The sequence below is a fragment of the Schistocerca americana genome, chromosome 2 (genome assembly GCF_021461395.2).
Source record: "Schistocerca americana isolate TAMUIC-IGC-003095 chromosome 2, iqSchAmer2.1, whole genome shotgun sequence".
NCBI classification, from domain to species: domain Eukaryota; kingdom Metazoa; phylum Arthropoda; class Insecta; order Orthoptera; family Acrididae; genus Schistocerca; species Schistocerca americana.
Genome location: NC_060120.1, coordinates 451,037,859 through 451,059,542, shown reverse-complemented (window position 1 = coordinate 451,059,542; position 21,684 = coordinate 451,037,859). Strand labels below are relative to the sequence as shown.

Genomic DNA, 21,684 nt, shown 5'->3' with positions numbered 1-21,684 from the left:
GACTAATTGAGTTATTTAACAAGTTTCAGCTAGTAATAACGAATACTCTGTTCAAGAATCACAAGAGGAGGAGGTATGCTTGGAAAAGTCAGGGTGATACGGAAAGATTTCAGTTAGATTATGTCATGATCAGACAGAGATTCCAAAATCAGATTCGGATTGTAAGGCGTACCCAGGAGCAGATATAGACTCAGATCACAATGTAGTAGTGACGAACAGTAGGCTGAAGTTTAAGACATTAGTCAGGAAGAATCAATACGCAAAGAAGTGGGATACGGAAGTACTAAGGAATGACGAGGTACGGTTGAAGTTCTCTAAGGTTATAGATACAGCAATAAGGAGTAGCTCAGTAGGCAGTGCAGTTGAAGAGCAATGGACATCTCTAAAAAGGACCATGACAGAATTTGGGAAGGAAAACATAGGTACAAAGAAGGTAACTGCGAAGAAACCATGGGTAATTGAAGAAATACTTCAATTGATCGATGAAAGGAGGAAGTACAAAAATGTTCCGCGAAACTCAGGGATACAGAAATACAAGTCGTTGAGGAACTAAATAAATAGGAAGCGCAGAGAAGCTAAGACGAAATGGCTGCAAGAAAAATGTGAAGACATCGACAAGGAAATGATGGTCGGAAGGACCGACGCAGCATACAGGAAAGTCAAAACAACCTTCAGTGGCATTAAAAGCAAGGGTGATAACATTAAGAATGCAAGGGAATTCCAGTGTTAAATGCAGATGAGAGAGCGGATAGGTGGAAAGAATTCATAGAAAGCCTATATGAAAGGGAAAATTTGTCTGATGTGATAGAAGAAGAAACAGGAGTCGATTTAGAAGAGATAGGGGATTCAGTATTAGAATCAGAATTTAAAAGAGTTTTGGAGGACTTAAGATCAAATAAAGCAGAAGGGATAGATAACACTCCATCAGAATTTCTAAAATCATTGGGAGATGTGACAACAAAACGAGTATTCTTGTTGGTGTGTAGAATGTATGAGTCTGGCGACATTCGACAATGAGCGAAGTATCGGAAATACACCCTGCTGACGGCTGTGGCTCTGGAAATAGAAATATCTGTACCATTCTTATGACTTGATATACTCTTCCCTTTGATATCACAGTATTCCACATCAAATCCATACCTTCCTTACGACTAGACATAGTCATTTCCTTTGCACATGCCAGAACACAAACACATACTTTATAAGCCTGATGCTCAAGGCAAACCTATCATGCATCCCCTACTACTAAGTTTGATACAGCGTCAGTAACTGATTGCTGGTGATACCAAATAATACTGACTAAAAATCTATGATGGGTGGACATGTCTGATAAGTTTTTTCCTGCGAGTGGCACCGTTGTGTCTTAGAAAGAAAAACGTAATCGTCTTACAAAGCGCCAGATGTTAAAAAACACAAGCATATTACTATCACAAGCCGTCCTGGTCCTATCCATGTTAAAAGTTATACTGGCTTTATAAATCGAGGTATGGCATTACCTCCAAATGAATTGGTTTTTCCAGACAAATACCGTGGCACTGAATATAGACGGTGATCGTAGGAGTGTGTATTATTAAGACCAGCAGTGCGGTTACACGTAGCCCATGATGCGACCTCGTGATAAAATCACTGAATTTTGAAAGTGATTCTGCTAAGGAATGCGGTATGAAACTGCTATTTGCAACACCCTCATGTCGCTGCTAGATATTTCTCCAGTATTTGTAACGTATTCTGGCTCGATACCATGTCAGCGGTTCCACGATATATCCACCGGATTATAGGCGATGGTTGATTGAGAAGGATCACATACTGTAGATGGTGTGCTGATTGAGGTCATAAGAAATGTACACGGGCTTCTCAGATCTCCAGTGTTACGCTGTCCACTAGAAATAATGTCTGTGACTTGGAATAAAGTCTTTCTATTCAAACACATACCTGCGTTGGATCCTATGGAGAAGTCCTTTAATGATTACAGCCACTAGTGAATCATATTTCTGGCATTCTCATATCTCGAAACGAGTCACCTTTCACGAACCTGTCTGCTACATCAAAATTCCAATTTGGTTTAGGTAGTCCCTACGCATCTTGCAACTGCTGCCATTTCTGCAGCTTTCTGCATGTGATCGTTCCAATTTAAGTCGGAACTCAGCAGAAATCAGAGAGAGCCATATCCACCACCTTCTGAAGCCCGTGTAGAAACAGAGTGACGCGAGTTAGTGCAACAGGACCGTGTTTTGACAATTCGATGGAAATGGGAACAAGTTGTCGTAGCTCTGCCAACAGTGTACAACGTGTAAGATCAGCGCCAAACGAAGCCTGCTGCTGCAGCACTAGATTGTATAAAAGACAGTATGGGAACTTGGAGAAGGCCGAGGATTTCGCTACTGCATTGTGGTGCATCCCCATGCCACATACAGATACTACAGTCCGAAGCAGATCCGCGTCCCTTAGGGCCAGTTTATGTCTATCAGCCCAACATGTTATCTTTGTTATTCTGTACCATCCAACAGAGAAAAATTACGAACTATAAAAGCTCAACTACCTTCATCCGATAGAGAACACGATAAGATTTTTACCGCATCTCTCTCCTCCCATATATCGAAAAAAAATACTGTCTGCAGGCCAGCATCGAGCACAAAATGGTCCAAATGGCTCGGAGCACTATGGGACTTAACTTCTGAGGTCATCAGTCCCCTAGAACTTAGAACTACTTAAACCTAACTAACCTAAGGACATCACAGACATCCATGCCCGAGTCAGGATTCGAACCTGCGACCGTAGCGGTCGCACCGTTCCAGACTGAAGCGCCTAGAACCACTCGGCCACTTCGGCCGGCAGATACTGCTATAAGACCCACACAGAACATGCAGTTGAATACGAGTCGAACGCAGGCTATGTCACACAACTGATGCATCCTGACAGAACATCAGGAAAAAATGGTCAAATGATATGAAACAACTTCTCTCTCTCTCTCTCTCTCTCTCTCTCTCTCTCTCTCTCTAGAATGCATCATCAGTCTACCGTTAAATCGTACCTCGTTACAACTCCATCTCAACCGACCACTCCATCCACTGTATGTCATCATCTAACGTAGATGCAAGTAAGTTTAGAGGCAGATGGTTCTCTGTCTTCCTGAAAAGCGTCAAATACAGTAGTCAACTCGCGTGTATCACTGTTACCTCAATAGACATACAGTAGAACGCTGCCTCAACTGAAAAAAAAAGTGACTGTTTCCCTGGTTCCCTTCGCTTCCATGCCGACGTTTACTCGGATGCCTCTTGATGTAGAATACTTATTCCCATGTACAAATTGTTCTGCACCAACCAGAAGACACGCAAATACTTCCTCAATTTCCCCGCATTTCAGTGTATACTTCCTCAATTTATACGTATTTTTCGCAATCCTATCGATTTTATGTCAGTTCGCGATCATGACATAACCTCTCGTTCCGTGTTCTAAAATTGCTTGTGAATGTAGTACAGCTGCCAACACCTAGCGCAAATGCACTGATCTGGATGCATAGTACAGCACTGTACTCTGTTATATCCAGTCATCTCCACACCACATATTCGACATTTGCCGAACGTCTGCTCTGTTTTCTGTATGTCTGTGTATGTGCATGCGTCGCGGATGGTTCCCATGAGCAGGTCCTCCCGCTGTTGGACCAAACTTCGAACAAAGAACGCATCTTCCGACGTAACGCGTGGCTGGTACACCCGCGAGCCCTATCCCAAATGCGATGTGTGGTGGATCCGCCTCTGGACATCGGTCTGGATGTATAGTGCGCGGCCGATCCACACTCGAACGGTAACTCGGATGTGGTATATTGCGGATCTGCATCCCAATATCGCTCCATATATTGTGCGTGGCGGATCCACCTTCAAACCCTATCCCGGACGCGGCACATTATGGATCCGCGTCCCAACATCTCTCCAGATATAACGCTCAGCGGATCCACACTCGAACGCTAACTCGGGTCTACTGTGGGTCCCAGTATAGTGCCTGCTGGAGAGCACTGTTTTCCTGCGTTGGCCTATCGCGACGTGCCAGCGATGGTGGAGTGACCAGCGAGCTAAAATCGCCAAGTGACATGAACAGTTGCAGGCATTTCTCAGAGGACTGTATAAGCCTCTGGCATACCCAAGAGAGATCTCCACAAGACCGTCAACACATCAACGAACACCCACGACAACCACACATGTATTTTGCTTCTAACATAATTTCTACACTACTGGCCATTAAAATTGCTACACCGCAAAGATGACGAGCTACAGACACCAAATTTAACCGACAGGAAGAAGATGCTGTGATATGCAAATCACACAAGATTGGCGCCGGTGGCGACACCTACAACGTGCTGACATGAGGAAACTTTCCAACCGATTTATCATACACAAACAGCAGCTGACCGGCGTTTCCTGGTGGAACGTTGTGATGCTCCGTGTAAGGAGGAGAAATGCGTACCATCAAGTTTCCGACTTTGACAAAGGTCGGATTGTAGCCTATCGCGATTGCGGTTTATCGTATCGCGACATTGCTGCTCGCATTGGTTGAGATCCAATAACTGTTGGCAGAATATGGAATCGGTGGGTTCAGGAGGGTAATACGAAATCCCGTGCTTGATCCCAACGGCCTCGTGTCAGTAGCAGTCGAGATAACAGGCATCTTATCCGCATGGCTGTAACGGATCGTGCAGCCACATCTCGATCCGTGAGTCAACAGATGGGGACGTTAGCAAGACAACAACCATCTGCACGAACAGTTCGACGACGTTTGCAGCAGCATGGACTATCAGCTCGGAGACCATGGCTGCGGTTACCCTTGACGCTGTATCACAGACAAGAGCGCCTGCGATGGTGTACTCAACGACGAACCAGGGTGCACAAATGGCAAAACGTCATTTTTTCGGATGAATCCAGGTTCTGTTTACAGCATCATGATGGTCGCATCCGTGTTTGGCGACATGGCGGTGAACGCACATTGGAAGCTTGTATTCGCCATCGCCATACTGGCGTATCACCCGGCGTGATGGTATGGGGTGCCATTGGTTACACGTCTCGGTCACTTCTTGTTCGCATTGACGGCACTTTGAACAGTGAACGTTACATTTCAGATGTGTTACGACCCGTGGCTCTACCCTTCATTCGATCCCTGCGAAACCTTACATATCAGCAGGATAATGGACGACCGCATGTTGCAGGTCCTGTACGGGCCTTTCTGGACATAGAAAATGTTTGACTGCTTCCCTGGCCAGCACATTCTCCAGATCTCTCACCAATTGAAAGCGTATGGTCAATGGTGGCCGAGCAACTGGCTCGTCACAATACGCCAGTCACTACTCTTGATGAACTGTGGTAGCGTGTTGAAGCTGCATGGGTAGGTGTGCCTGTACACGCCATCCAAGCTCTGTTTGACTCAATGCCCAGGCGTATCAAGGCCGTTACTATGGCCAGAGGCGGTTGTTCTGGGTACTGATTTCTCAGGACCTATGCACCCAAATTGCGTGAAAATGTAATCACATGTCAGTTGTAGTATAATATATTAGTCCAATGAATACCTGTTTCCATCTGCATTTCTTCTTGGTGTAGCAATTTTAATGGCCAGTTGTGTATTTTATTCTTATTATTTAATCTTGATGATTTAGCAATGAGGTGCTTTGGTATACCAGTTTACACAAAATTGGGTAAGTTACACTCCTTCCAACAAATTTAGAGAGTAAAATTTTGCAACAGACCGCGTCCTTATTTTAATAAATTTATCGTTGTGAACAGGAAGTAGTTTGTTAAAGCTGCATAATATTAGTCAGTGTCATCTAGAAACAATTTTTCACACTGTAGAATTTGATGAGATTGAGTTGAATCGTGAGAATATTGACCCATATGCATCTGTTCGTTCCCCAGTGAAATTTACCGACCAAAAAAATTCGAAGGCAGTGTACTTATGAAGTAGGAATTACAGTACTGCCACTAACCTGTGAAACTAACAGTCTCTTTCACTCGTGATGTATTCAACTGCCTAACAGCCGCCTCAAAACACCACCAACGACTATCACCTATGGTATGGTTTGTACAAGGTAATCTATGAGGTAGAAAGGGGGGAGGAACTGGTTAGTCCCAGCTGCCTGGGGTGTTGGACAACAGGAACATCTGAGAGGAGACGGCTAAAAGTTATGCACCGTTGCAACGCATGCGGTGAAACCGACGGCTATCACTTTGAACAACTGCTAAGAAATTAAATATTTGTGTTAGCCGTAACATGGTCAAGTCAATTAAAAGTGCATGTTCAGTTCTGACCATCAGTTCGTTACCTCAAAGAAGTCAATTTAGGGCCACTTGTCGCTTGTGTAATGTTTACCCTTAAGATTTGGCATATCCTCTAGTACTAATTTTTGTTGTACAGTAACAAGTGTGAAGAAACCAACACGGCGTCATGAATTTAAGAGTTTTCTGCCTCATATTCCCGCAGCGGCGACGATCCCAGCGGGCACAGACAGGTGAAGACGGTGCGCACGGAGGCGGAGGCCACGGCCATGCTGAGGGAGTGCGCCAGGCACCACCTGCAGGTCTGCAGGTACGCAAGCAAACAACAAGGACCCCTATTTGCAGCGATAAGTGTATCTCACTTGTTCTGTGGAGGTGCTGTATGTGGCAATGTCAATTAAAATTAAAATCGGAACAAATGTTTAATGTATAAATGCATGCAAATGGAGGATTTACGATCCGACAACGACTTCTATTCTGTGGACTCGCTTGATGCTGACCGCCATTTATTAACATTGCAGCTTAGCGCCCCCTGCTTCGCCCGCGTAAGCTCTATGGTCTGCATAGATCTCTTTCTTTGTGTTTCTTTCATAGGCTTTATATCTTGTTCACAAATTGCAACACATTCTATTACATTCACGTATATTAAGACCATAGAAGCACGGTCTTTTTCCGAATTACTTCTGACCAGAAGTCCCAGGTTTTTGTTAATCGTGTCTTTTCCTTTCTTGTGGTGATATTTGCAGAGAAACTCTCATCCCATAACACATATTTCTTTATATCCAACCGAGAAGTGAAATACGAATTTTCATAGACTTCACTTTAAATTATTATAATGTAACGAAATACTTTCTTGAAACATTTCATTCCCTATTTCACCCCATTAAGGGTTGAATTTCCAAAAGCAATGAAACATGTATATTTTTGTGATCTTGTGGAATCGGGTGTATTGCCGGTGGTCTAAGTCTTCCCAACACAGTATTTTCACGACATAACTCGGTGTCTTCATCAGGTATTTCCTGCGACTGTCGCAGAAAAGACTTGATGAAGACGTCTCGTTACGACGTCGAAATAGTGTGTTGGGGAGATGCAGACCACCGGCAGTACAGCTGATTCTATGAGATCACACCGACTCGCCGGGAAAGTACAAGAAATTACACGCATATTTTTATTTCTAACAGCGACGCCAAATACAAATTTTCGTAGATTTAGCTTCAAATTTCCTCGCGTAATGAAATAGTTCAAAAAAATTTTCATACCCAGTTTGGCGCCCTTACGAGTGGAATCTCGTACAATCCCTCCCTAAACGATGCCTACAGTATAAGGTCCACACCCTCTCAGAATTTTAATTTTCTGTCTTTAGTGGTTTGGGTTGGGCGTTGATAAATCAGTGAATCAGTATGGCCCTATTTCACCCCCTTAGGGGCTAAACTTCCAAAAATAGTGAAACACGTATTTTTTCACTTCTAAGTAAGAAGTCAAGTACCAGTTTTCAAAGATTTAGTTTTAAAAATGCTTACACTATGAAATATATTCACAAAACACTTCACCTCTCTTCCACTCACTTAAAGATTCAATTTCCAAAGACAGTGAACTGCGTATTCTTTTAATTTCTAACAGAGAAGCCAAATACAAATTTTCATAGATGTAGCTTTGAAAATGCTTACATAATGAAATATTTCCATAAAAACTTTCATCCCTTGTTTCACCCCCACAGAGCTTGAATATCTAAAAACAGTACAACACTTGTTTCTTTTTCTTTATAATCGAAAAGCCAAATTCAAGTTTCCGTATATTTAGCATTAAGAATCCTTACACAATAAAAGAGTATGTTCATAAAACACTTCATCCCATATTTCGCCCCCTCAGGGGGTTAAATTTCCAAATGCTCTGAAACATGAATTTCTTTTATTTTTAAGTTGGAAGTCAAATACCACTTTCATAGATGTAGCTTTAAAAATACTTTAGTCGTTCTTCAATAATGATTTATTTAAAAAAAATCACCTATTATTTCACACCCATAGCGGTAAAATTTCGAGAAATTCTGAAATAATTACTTTATTTCTGCCCGAGAAACCAAATACCAATTTTCGTAGGTCTATCTATAAAAAAAAAATGACTCTGAGCACTACGGGACTTAACATCTGTGGTCATCAGTCCCCTAGAACTTAGAACTACTTAAACCTAACTAACCTAAGGACATCACACACATCCATGCCCGAGACAGGATTCGAACCTGCGACCGTAGCAGTCGCGCGGTTCCGGACTGAGCGCCTAGAACCGCTACACCACCGCGGCCGGCAGCGTCTATCTTCAAAATAGCCGTAGTAGCGACATATTTTCAAAAAACTTTTCATCCCCATCTTTCACCCCCTTAGAGGTGAAATTTCGAGAGTTCCGTCTTAAACGATGCCTGCAACATAAAATCAACATTCTCTCCGTATTTCAACTTTCCATCCTTAGCGACTTAAGCTGGGCGATGATGAGTCAGTGAGTCGGGACATCGCCTTTTATACATAGTATAGTGATCGTTGTGGTATTTTCAGCTCTATAAGTCTACTGTTCTCAACATCCTCGATGATCAACTTCGTATATTCTGCATTTTAGCTGCCCCGTGATTCACTCTCTCCAATGCTTCTTTACAAGGACTTCATTGATTGGAGCCACTGTACATGACTTACTTATGTCTTCTCTTAGTATGCGGTTTTCGTGGATTTGTTTCTTCTACTAACTATTCTGTTATTGTACCATTTCGTGATTTATCTGTCTGCTTAATTTTTAACTCCCCTCAATATCTCCTCATTTAAAATATGCTTACAGTTTCTTCTTCTCTGCTTGATTTCTCCACGTCTGGTTTTCATATAAAGCAGTTCTCAGAAACTTCTTCCTCAGATCAGTTTAAATGTGTAATGCTGCTCATTCTCTTTTACTGAAGAAAAATTACTTACCTGCTGTCACCTGTTTTTCAGATCTTTTTTGCTTCACCTTGTAACCTCCCGACCGAAATTTTTAAGGATAATATTTTTAAATGCTGATGCTCATTGAGCTATGTGTTTTGAATGTTAACAAGAATACAACCTAACGTAACCTCCCAGCAAATAAATTCAATGACAATGACAACTAAACAAAAATTAGCAATCTGACCCAAGTATAAGTTCCTCACAAAAAAATGAAAGTCAATTCAGTGATAACAAAATCTCAGTGACAATGAAAACACGAACAGATCGAAATGTCGATCTTAGGCCCTGTTCATTAATTAAACTGAAATTCTTACCTTAGTAAAGCTGCATGTCAAATTTCTGCTCTTATTGTTGGCCATGGCTTGGAGGAACTGCATCGCAAGTAATATTTTTTTTTTTTTTTTTTGAAATTTAACTGAAACTTTTCTTTAAAGGAAATGGAAGGAAATCGTTCGTTCAATTAAATAGTTCTTTTGTTAAAAATATTGCTTTGAAATCAAAATTATTATTGGGGCGATTGTTGCACAAATTAGTTACAGTTAATTTACATTATTAGCTGAGCGCATTTAAAAATAATATACCTCATCCTGAATCTTGACCAGAGTGCCATGTCGACGCCCGCCGACTCCTCACACACAACTGCACTGGGCTGCTACTACCGACGTACTGCTCTGCCCTACTGCTACTGACAGACTGCCCACTGACTACTGCTGGCAACTGTACTGCACGACTACTACTGACAGACTACTGCTCGCAACTCTCGCGCGGTCAAGCGCAGACTAGCCACGATAAATGGCTCTCTGGTCAGAGACTCTGCAATGCCTCGCCATCGCCGCCACATAACATACGTGTTTCATAACCCTCCACTGGGGGGGCAAAAATTTGGCAGCGATGGTGAGTCATTTGGACTTGCCAAGCGCGGCAAAATTTTTTCTTTAATTAATCAACTTCTACAATTTACAGAATATTTTGATACATGAATTAAATGTTGTGCACATGCACCGAGTACAAAACATTTCAAACAAAGACAAAATGTGAGTACAAAACATAGTAGCAAATCAGAAAACTGTATATACAAATTATTTGGCAGATAACAAAGTGCACACACACTGAAAAAATTCTGTAGCATTTTCAGAACAAATAAACAGAATGGCAGAAAATCATGTTGACAAGTGACATGAGTGCACATGCACTGCAGTTCAGAACATATCAGCAAATGACGAAATGTATATACAATGAGTAACAAATGACATAAGTGCATACACACTGAAGTATTGAACATACAGAATGAGTACAAATCATATTGAAAAATGAGAAAAGTGCACAGGCACTGAAGTTCAGTAGAAAACATATTAACACATAATATAAGTGCACATGCACTGTAGTTCAGAACATATCATCAAAATAAAAATGTATATACAATATAAAAGACAAGAGTGCACATATACTGTACTTCAGAACAAATCGAAAAAATGTCTTTACCATTTTCACAACAAATAAACATAATGGCAAAAAAAATCATGTCGACAAGTGACATGAGTGTACTCGCACTGGAGTTCAGCAAATCGAAAAAAAAAATGTATATCCCATGAACATAAATGATGTTAGCAAAAAATGATTTTCACTATTAGGATAGGAAAGGGAAGGATTGCATCATGGTTGTAGCACTTTAGATTGCACACCGCTGTTCGGAAAGTCCATATCCTTCCACAGAAGTACAACACCAAGTGACACAATTTGAAGTTTTTTTCCCATCACAATTTATCAGCGTAGCCAAGACACTGAACTGTCGTAGTAATGTTCCATGTTTTCATTTTGGCAGTACATTAGGTACACCAAACAGTGGGACCATAATAACGTCTTCATCGCTCACGGTGGTGGACAGCATGTCGTGTCAACACCACGCTCTTACAAGGCACACCAACGTAGAATTAGTGCAAAAACCAAATATAGTGCTCCATGATCATGAGGATGGACAGGACAAATGGATATTGGAGTAATTCAGGGTAGTTAGCTCATAAGGTGAAGGACATTAAGTCACAGAATAGGCTTTGTTGAGAATTACAGTAGTAGTTTCCGGCATTCATAGCCCAGTTATTGAAAATTTCTGTACCACGTATGTAGTATTACAGAATAATGTTCATAAAATTAAATTATTGGCATCATGGGTAATCGTATTACAATAAACAGTGGCAGTCCTTGGCCAGTTACAAAGCATATTTAGTATGACAGAATAATGTTCATCAGAAGTCTTAATTGGAAAGGAGAGTCAATTATTGGCCTAGCATTAACATAATACATTGAGTGATACAAATTATTGGCACTCATTGGCCATTTACCAAAACATGACAAGTCAACATTGAAAACAAGAGCTTCTTAATGGCATAATTAATAACATAATTCATTTAGTGACATTAATTATTGGCACTCATTGGCCAGTTACCAAAACATGAAAGGTCATAATTCATTTAATTAGATTAATTATTGGCAGTCAGTGGCCAGTAAGTATTGAATAGTATAAAACATTGTTCATCATTCAGTATTATTCAGAATTTTCTTAAATGAGTAGCATTATTTGAAACTGGTGATACACACCATTAAGAAGTCATGATTAAAAATCAGTTAATTACAGTCATAGCATTAATAATCATGGGCATTATAAGTAGTCTCATTACAATAAACAGTGGCAGTTATTTGCCCGTTACAAAGCATTATTTTATATATATATTTTTGTTGTATCATTAAGAAGTCATTACTGAAGTGACATACTATTCAGAGCTGATCAGTATTATTCAGAATTCTCTTAAACTAGTAACATTATTTGGGACTGGTAATACGTTTTTTGTTTGTTTTTTGTTTCTGTGCTAGATAGATAGCAATGCATTGCTTTGGGTAATTATAAGGGAAAGCAAGAAGAAAAAGAAAAAAAAATTGCTTCTAGGTTGTTCCTGTAAATGAAAAATGTGTAACGTCATTCGTCATGAGTCAGCTGTAGCAAGGTTGTGACACAAGTGGGTAAAAAAGATGCAAGTACTAGTATAGGCTTAATAAGTAACACGTTTAGTAACTATCATGAAAGGCTTCTCCTGGAAAAAAAATACAAAATGGATTATTGAGCTGAAAGAAGAAATGCATTTTATGCTGAAAAGTAGTGAACTTCGAATTAACAGATAGTGAAATGTGTATAAAAAATGTGTTCCATAGCTGTCCTTTCCAAAACCTTCAGTCATTATACTGTGCAATATAACACCTGCTGTCAAAACGAACTGCAACAAATACTTAAATAACTACATAGCCTAAATATAACTTCAACATTATCCTCATCTGCAAAGAAAACTTCATTATCCATATCATCAAAAACTCCATTATCATCATCACCTGTAAAGAAAAACTTCATTATTCATAGCAGCATATTCTTCATCATTATTCATCAGCATTCATTATCATCTGCAAAAAAAAAATCACTTCATTACTCATTACACAACTATTCCTTATCTCTAGCATATTTCATCACTAAAACTAAGATGTGTAGTTCTGTCTGACAGCCTGCATCAATCACCTTGCATTCTGAAAGAAAAATTAGTTAAGACTGCTATTCTACGATGAGTATAGTATATTCTTGTTAATGCTTGTTAATCCTAATCCATTTACTCTTCCTCATAAAGTTATTGCATCTTCTTTCGTTTATTCCGTAGGTGAAATTCCCATTTCTGTTGAATTTATTTCTTACACGCATCATTTCTTTCTGAAATTGATGAACAGAGATTAATGTCTTACATTTTAATCATATACTCGTTAAATAATAACTGGTTTATGGTGACATAATTAACCATACAGCATAACATGACAGAAAACGTAATATGTCAAAGGCATAGACAGTGTTCAAAGACAAAATGTACAGAGAATATCACAATGCAGCAGTCACGATGTTGAGATATCATAGGGCAAAAAAAATGTCAAAGTCAACTGGTGTGTGTTATATCTTAACTATTTCACAGTGCATACAAACAAAACTGGAATACAATCATACACACAAAAAAAAAAAAAAAATGGAAAATGTGCACGGTCTGATGTGTAACGACAAGAAGAGCGACCTTCTAACCTTACCTTGCCGGGCACTTGCCAAGAAAAAATACGATAATCATCAGTAATTAGTCATGTGAATATAATTGCATAAGTGGTCATAAAAAATTAGTAAATGGCATCATAGTGTGTTGAATCATAAAGTGTCTTCATTCAATAAAGGGTTTAATATTTGACCAATGGTGGTTGCCTTTCGATTTTCTGGTTCTCAAAGTTTCGACGTTTACCACATTGGGATGAGGAATGCTGCGAATCCGATATGGTCCTGCGTATAGAAGTTCAAATTTACTGCACTTACCTTTTAATTTGCTGGATAAATAGTGTGTACGTACTAATATCTTCTGTCCAACGTGAAAGTCGCGGCGTGTACAAACCTGTTTTTGCTGTCTTCTCCGGCGCTCTGCGGCACGTTTGATGTTGTTCAGCACAATGTCAATTATTTCGTGGTGTCTTAGTCGACGACAGGTAGGGAAGTTTACTAATTCTTTAATTTTGTTTGGTGGTTCAACGTTTTTCAGTGTAACAGACGGAGATAGCATTGTGGATTCATTTGGAATGGAATTAATTACATCTTGGAATGAGAGTATGTGTGTATCCCAATCAATATGTCTTTTGTGGCAGTATATTCGACACAGCTTACCAATTTCTTTCATTAATCTTTCACAGGGGTTCGAAGAAGCATGGTACTTGGATATATAAATCGGAGAAATGTTTCTAGCTCGTAACATACGTGTCCATGTAGCAGAACGAAATTGTGATCCATTGTCAGAAATTACTTTCATCACATGCCCTACATGAAATAGAAAATGTTTTACAAATGCTTTCGAAACAGTTTTAGCAGTAGCTTTGCGTAACGGAGTGAAGGTAACAAATTTTGAAGTGAGCTCAACAGCGACAAATATGTAGCAAAAACCTCTGTTAGTTCTCGGAATTGGGCCAAAAATGTCTACTGCGGCCATGTGTCTTAATTTAACAGGTACAATGGGATATAAAGGAGGAATATGTGAAGTGGTGTCTGACTTAGCTTTCTGGCAAATTTTACAAGACGCTAAAACTCGTCGTATACGTTTCTCCATGTTGGTAAAATAACAGTTCTGTCTCAGTATAGGAAAACATTTTCGTGCTCCGTAATGTGCGTAACTTAAATGAGTGTACCAGATTAATTTGTTAACCAGTTCGTCAGGAATGCATAATAACCAATTGTTGCTGTCAGGATGAGGGCGCCGAAACAGAATGTCATTGCTTACAGTGTAATGGTTTCTAATCGTAACATTAGTCCTATCTTGCGAAAGGTGTTTAATTTCTTTCCACACGTTGTCTTTATTTTGTTCTTGTGCTATGTCCTGTAATGACGACGAAATAAAATTTTCAAATGCAACTTGCTGAATGTACATGACACTGAAATTTGCTTTGCAGAAGTCTTGCTGATTGTTGCTCAGAGAACGCGATAGTGCGTCTGCTATAACATTTTGTGTGCCGGGAATGTGGACAATCGTAAAATTAAATTCTTGTAAATAAAGTTTCCATCTACTTAATCTATCGTGTGTGAATTTAGCCGAAAGTAAAAATTGTATCGCTCTGTGGTCTGTGTAGATGGTAGTATGTTTGCCATAAAGAAAGTGCCGAAATCTCGTGAAAGCCCATACAACACATAATGTTTCCAATTCTGTAACGGAGTAATTTCGTTCAGCAGGTGACAGAATGCGGCTAGCAAATGCGATGTTTTTAATTACTGTAGACCCATCTTCTTCTATTTCCTGAAAAATATGTACGCCTAAAGCGGTGTTACAACTGTCGGTGGCAATGGAAAAATTTCTGGTAAGGTCTGGGTGCGATAAAAGTGGAGCATTCAACAAAGCATGTTTCAGGTTCACAAATTCAGAATGTGCTTGCTTATCCCATGACCAAACACTGTTTTTACCTGTTAATTGGCATAATCTAGGCGTGTCTAAAGCAAAGTGATGAATAAATTTACGAAAAAAGTTAATTAAGCCCAAAAAACTGCGTAATTGCTTTTTTGTCGTAGGAATGGAATAGTAACGTCACGTAGAGCTTGAAGTTTTTCCGGATCAGGCGCAATGCCTTCTGCTGAAATTACGTGTCCAAGAAATTTTATGGAAGTTTTGCCAAAGTGCGATTTACTGAGATTAACTGTGAGTCCTTGAGCATGAAAAGTTTGCAACAGTTGTTCTAAAATCACATTGTGTTCAGACCAGTTAGCTTCTGCAATAAGAATGTCGTCTACGTACGTCGTGATTCTGTCTTTAATGCAAACGTGTGTCGGATGGCGTCAAAATTAATAACATTTTCGTGAACAAGATTCTGCGTGTCTAAATTATTGCTTACGTTACTGGAATATACAACCTGTACTGTGTCTGGTCAAAATCTGTCGTACGTGCTATTATTTACGGGAGGATACTGTGGCATTTCGACTATTTGAACTGCTCTGTTATTTCTTACTGACGTGTTACGCTATATATGACACCTATTGCCTTGTTCATTCATGATTATTTGTTGTTGCTAATGTTCTTGCTGCTGATAAGATAGTCTGTTATTAAATGTACGCTGATAATTGTGCTCATTATTTTTCGTCTGTCGTAATAGTCATTCCTATACGGTGCATTGCGATATGAATTGAAATACTGAGTTTTCTGTACGTAGTTATTTCCTTGCTGCCGTGCGTTACTATTTGTTGGATCTGGGACTATACGTGTACGCGGCGAAACATTGAAGTTTGGTTGACCTTGTAGACTGCATTGTTGGTTAGGTATGCTAAGCGGCTGACTTTCATGCTATTGTAGTGAAAAACATCTATTGTTACAAAAATGTGGTTCCGATTGCTCAAAATTTTATACATACTGATGATTACGATTTTATCTGAAATTAAAATTACGGCGATAGTTGTCATTTCTCGAGTGCCTAATGAAAATTGTCACTTTCGGTAAAAGATTTGTCATATCGGGTTTTCATTACATATTCTTAGTTCTAGATAGAGCAATAGTTAAAGAGCTGTTTTGATAGATATAAAGGATAGTAGAAGAGAAGGCAGCAGTGCAGAAAACTAAAGATGAAACAGCACTACTACAGCTCGGGGCCCTATGCACGCTACGGCACATATTCATTAAAGCGTAATGAATCCCCTGAGGTCATTTATGCACTGCAAATAAATTTTAGCTTTTGCGTTGCAAGCAATAGCGGTAAATTCCAAAAGTAAATCGCTGTATTCTTGCTAATTCCAGTTTCTGCATAATAGGTAATGCTGATGAAAATACAATAGCAAATTGTCGCCTCAGGTTCAAAGCTAGTTTCTCCATTACAGGTAATAGCGGTGAAAGTACAAAAATAAATTGTCATATACAGTGCAAATCGTGTATCTGTGTTCTGCCATTATTAAATTCCTTACATTTTCTTACAAATGCAAATTGCTTATAATCAACGTTCTCCTCACTGAATTTGATAACACGTTCAGGTTTGTGTGTGAATCTGTTCGAATGTGTCATTTCGGATTTCAAGTTGCGTAGCTTTTCAGATTTTAAGTCGCGTGGCTTTTCGGATTTTAAGTCGCGTAGTTGCTGTAAATTGCTCAAATTATACGCACTGCGTAAGTCTGACAAATGTTCGTAAAGTGGCGTCTGCTGTGATGTGTTATGAACTGAAATATTTTTCATATCTGTTACCTCTTGTTGTAAACTCGATAACCTTCTACGTAACGTGTTATTAGACGAATCGATCTCATTAATAGTCTGCTGTAAATTTTGAAATTCAGGTGTTTGATTAAATGAAATCGGTGCAGTATCGTCTGATTTATTATCATTATTACTTTCAATAGCATCAATACGACTGGCTAATTCATCATATTTTTCAGTTAGTATTTTTGCCTGATCATCGGTTTTAGAATCGGACGCATTAATCTATTTTTGCAACTTACGTGTAGTTTCGCTCAGTTTTTTAACATCAGCTTTGATGACATCGCAATCCTGTGTTAGTTCTAATTGTTCGAGTCTGTCGGTCACTGTTTGAAAATCGGTTGTGTATGTGTCTGTTTTCGTTTTAAGATCCGAAATTTCGTCACGTAATTCTGTGTTCGACTGTTTGATGGTATTAATTTCGCCGGACACTGTCGCAATATTATTGTCTACATACGTTTTTGCCTTCGCAAACATTTTACGTTTGTCTTCTTGTCTCTGTGCTGTGATTGTTTCCATTACTTGTCGTTTTACTTTGTTTTGATCCTGAATAAATTTACTGAAACGCGTATCACTGTTTTGTATATGGTGATTAAAGCGTTCGTCAATCTGAGTGTTCTGTTGGTCGAATTTCGCGTCTATTTTTGCGTCCATTGTGCGCGAAAGTTCTACCGTCATTGCTTTAAACTCGTCCCGTAATTGTGTAGCTTTTTCAGAGCATTGTTTAGCGACTGTACTAATTTCCGCTCTAAGTGTTTCTGTTGTGGCTGTTTGCATTTCCCTTAATTCTTGAGCAACAGATCTAATTTCTTCGCTACTTTTTCTTGAACAAGCCTCAATTTCCTCGCGTAACTGTTCCTTAGTGTCTTGACACTGCGCGGCAACGGCTCCAATTTGTTCACTAAGCTGCTTGGAACTGTTGTCTAATTTATCATTTAGCTGTTTGGAACTGTTGTCTAATTTATCATTAAAGTGTTGTTTGAGATTTTCGTTATCTTTTTTGTTCTGTTCACTAAGTTGTTTGAATTTTTCATCAGTATTGTCTAGTTTTTTACTATTTTGTAGCAATATTGCCATAATTTGACCCAATGTAACATTATCTACTCTATTATCTGTGCTGTTTAGTGGTGGATCTGGAATTATCTCACTTTCTGTAACCATTTGGTCATTCTGTAATTTACAAAAAGATTTGTCAGTCGAATGTACACTATCAGTCATTGTTTCGGAATTAAATAGATCCGTCCTACTTTGAGTATCCTGATCACTTTCATTAGAAAAATTTGTCTGTACATCACTTGAATTTTCCGAACCGGGTATGTTAAGCTGGGCAGCGCTCATTACAATAGAGCGTCCCGCGTCATTAATTGTCGTCAAATTAACAGAAGAGACAATTGAGTTCGTTTGTTCATTATTAAGGTAAAAGTCATCATTATTGGTTGGAATGCACTGATTGTCAGTGAACGCAGGATTGTCATCATGACACTGTGTGTCACAAGTCCTATCGGTAAAGTTGTTTGAGTCGGTAATTTCATTCATAATACCTCGCGATACACTATTCACAGTCTTTCACGGCATTTTTGCAATAGTCACAATTATTCACAAAACAAATAAGCACAATGCAAAAGCAACACACAAATACAACAGAGCAACGAATTGCCGTTGACCTGTAGAAAGAAAGTCACAAGACTAGTAAAAGCGTCGCGCCAAATTCTAATTATATCTAAGCAAATAAGAGCAGATATCTGACTGTTTTTCAAAAGATTCTCAATGAAATACGATTCTGGACTGGGTGTCGCCAAGTGTAACCTCCCCACCGAAAATTTTAAGGATAATATTTTTAAATGCTGATGCTCATTGAGCTATGTGTTTTGAATGTTAACAAGAATACAACCTAACGTAACCTCCCAGCAAATAAATTCAATGACAATGACAACTAAACAAAAATTAGCAATCTGACCCAAGTATAAGTTCCTCACAAAAAAATGAAAGTCAATTCAGTGATAACAAAATCTCAGTGACAATGAAAACACGAACAGATCGAAATGTCGATCTTAGGCCCTGTTCATTAATTAAACTGAAATTCTTACCTTAGTAAAGCTGCATGTCAAATTTCTGCTCTTATTGTTGGCCACGGCTTGGAGGAACTGCATCGCAAGTAATATTTTTTTTTTTTTTTTTTGAAATTTAACTGAAACTTTTCTTTAAAGGAAATGGGAGGAAATCGTTCGTTCAATTAAATAGTTCTTTTGTTAAAAATATTGCTTTGAAATCAAAATTATTATTGGGGCGATTGTTGCACAAATTAGTTACAGTTAATTTACATTATTAGCTGAGCGCATTTAAAAATAATATACCTCATCCTGAATCTTGACCAGAGTGCCATGTCGACGCCCGCCGACTCCTCACACACAACTGCACTGGGCTGCTACTACCGACGTACTGCTCTGCCCTACTGCTACTGACAGACTGCCCACTGACTACTGCTGGCAACTGTACTGCACGACTACTACTGACAGACTACTGCTCGCAACTCTCGCGCGGTCAAGCGCAGACTAGCCACGATAAATGGCTCTCTGGTCAGAGACTCTGCAATGCCTCGCCATCGCCGCCACACAACATACGTGTTTCAACCTATCTTCGGCAATCACGCCTCCCAGACTGCGGAATTCTTTCACTTGATCTTCTGGAGCTTCCCCCGTACTGATGTTTAGAAATTCCTACACCTCTTTCTACCACAGTTCTTTGCTTTCCTTTTTATTAACTCTTAACGTAAATTTTGTGGTAAACGCTGTAGACAGCAATCTTTAGTTCATGTATGTCTTCTTTACTTTCGGTCAGACGCTGCTTGCCATTTTTAAAATTAAATAACAGTGACATTAAGCTACAACACTTTCTTCTTCACACCAATTCGCCTCTTTATCTTCAGTTCTTAATACACAAATGAAAATATACTAAATAGTCACACAAATTGTTGGCAAGGTTCGAAGGTTAGATATACTTTTGCGTTAAGCATGAAGATATACCTGTAGTTGCTTATACCAGTACAGAAAGAGGAAACATCTTGAAGCCGGCCGCTGTGGCCGAGCGGTTCTAGGCGCTTCAGTCCGGAACCTCGCTGCTACTACGGTCACAGGTTCGAATCCTGCCTCTAGCATGGATGTGTGTGATGTCCTTAGGTTAGTTAGGTTTAAGCAGTTATAAGTCTAGGGAACTGATCACTTCAGATGTTAAATCTCATAGTGCTTGGAGCCATTGGAACCAAACATCTCAAATGGAGCGCAGAAGACTTTAGAGAGGGCTATTCAGAAGTACATGTGGGTTTTCAGAAGACGAAACCGACAACACATGCAAAAAAAGCACACTTCAATCGATAGAATATCTCTCCAAGATTCTATTCGTAATACGATTCCTTTGTACTCCTGACGAATGATTCCCGCACACACTCCACTTCGTCTGCTGATGGTCCCGACTGGCCTGTTTTCTTCGCACCGCATAAGCTGACAGTTTCACGGAATGTGTTGTACTGAAACGTCCCCTTAGAAAAATTAATGAATTACTGTGCTGATAAACCTCTTACATTATTTGCTTTTCAAACAGCTGAGCAAAACTGAACGTACTCGGACATTACTCTCTTCACTTATTCTGATCAACACTAAACTGACACACAATACTTTTAGCGCAACGCGATCTTACTTTTAATAATCCCTACAGAAGAATGGCCCGGACTAACAATAACCTATACCTTTCATGAATCACTTACCTCACAAAAATCTTCGTTACTCGAACTACTGCAATACAGCGAGCGCCAATACTGTCAGCTAAATAAAATATTCTAACTACTGAAGGCACTAACTACTGATAGGCATAGTTAGCAAATGAAAGATTTTGATAAAGAACAAACAATGTATTTACCATAACAGTGTTCAAAAGTCATAATATATATCAGTTCATGACATCCAGTCTTACAAATTTACTGTCTCTGATGGACACACGTCCAGATCATCTGCTCTCAAAACTCCGCCATCTCTCTCCCCACATCCACCACTGCTGGCGGCTCACCTCCAACTGCGCAACGCTCTGTGTTGCCAACTCTAGAAAACCCGAGTCGCTAGATTCAATATCAAAAGTCGCTAGAAAGTCGCTAAAACTGATTTTACTAGGGGTGTACTGAAAATTTCGTGCTGTGAATGGTGCAATAAGCCAGTTGGGGGGGGGGGGGGGGTGGAATAAAATATTAATAAAAACTCTCATACATAATTGCTATATTGTCTTAATTAAATGACACATCGCTTGCAACAACATATATATAAAATACGCTAACGTTTAATTAAACTAGTTATCATAATTGACACAACACATAAATTGTTGTTTCAATCACAGTAGTCAAATATACTAGAAATATACAACTATATTTGTAACAAAAGAAAGCAAGAAAACAAATTAAGTTACAAAATATATACATACCGGTATGTCAGCTATTCATCGTCGTCACTCAGAAGATCGAATAACTCTTCTGTTTCATGCTCTGACAGAACTGTAGTTGATGTAGAGGGTTGAACTTCGCTCTACAGATGATGCAGTTCGACTGGTTTTGTCGCAAAAGGGTAACTTTTGTTCGTTCCAACAAGCTCCAATACGTCTGACGGTATGTCAAAAGATGCACAATCTTTATTTTGTTTCTTCAGCTGGTCTCTCAAT

General features: G+C 39.3%; 1 protein-coding gene across 1 annotated transcript in view; it reads left to right on the top strand.

The window, feature by feature from the left end:
• Nucleotides 1–21,684, top strand: part of LOC124590083 (odorant receptor Or2-like) — a 100,872-nt gene that overhangs the window by 22,781 nt on the left and 56,407 nt on the right. Inside the window, exon 5 of the mRNA XM_047131621.1 lies at nucleotides 6,512–6,567. Within this exon, the coding sequence (XP_046987577.1) occupies nucleotides 6,512–6,567 (56 nt within the window). The remainder of the gene's footprint in view (nucleotides 1–6,511; nucleotides 6,568–21,684) is intronic.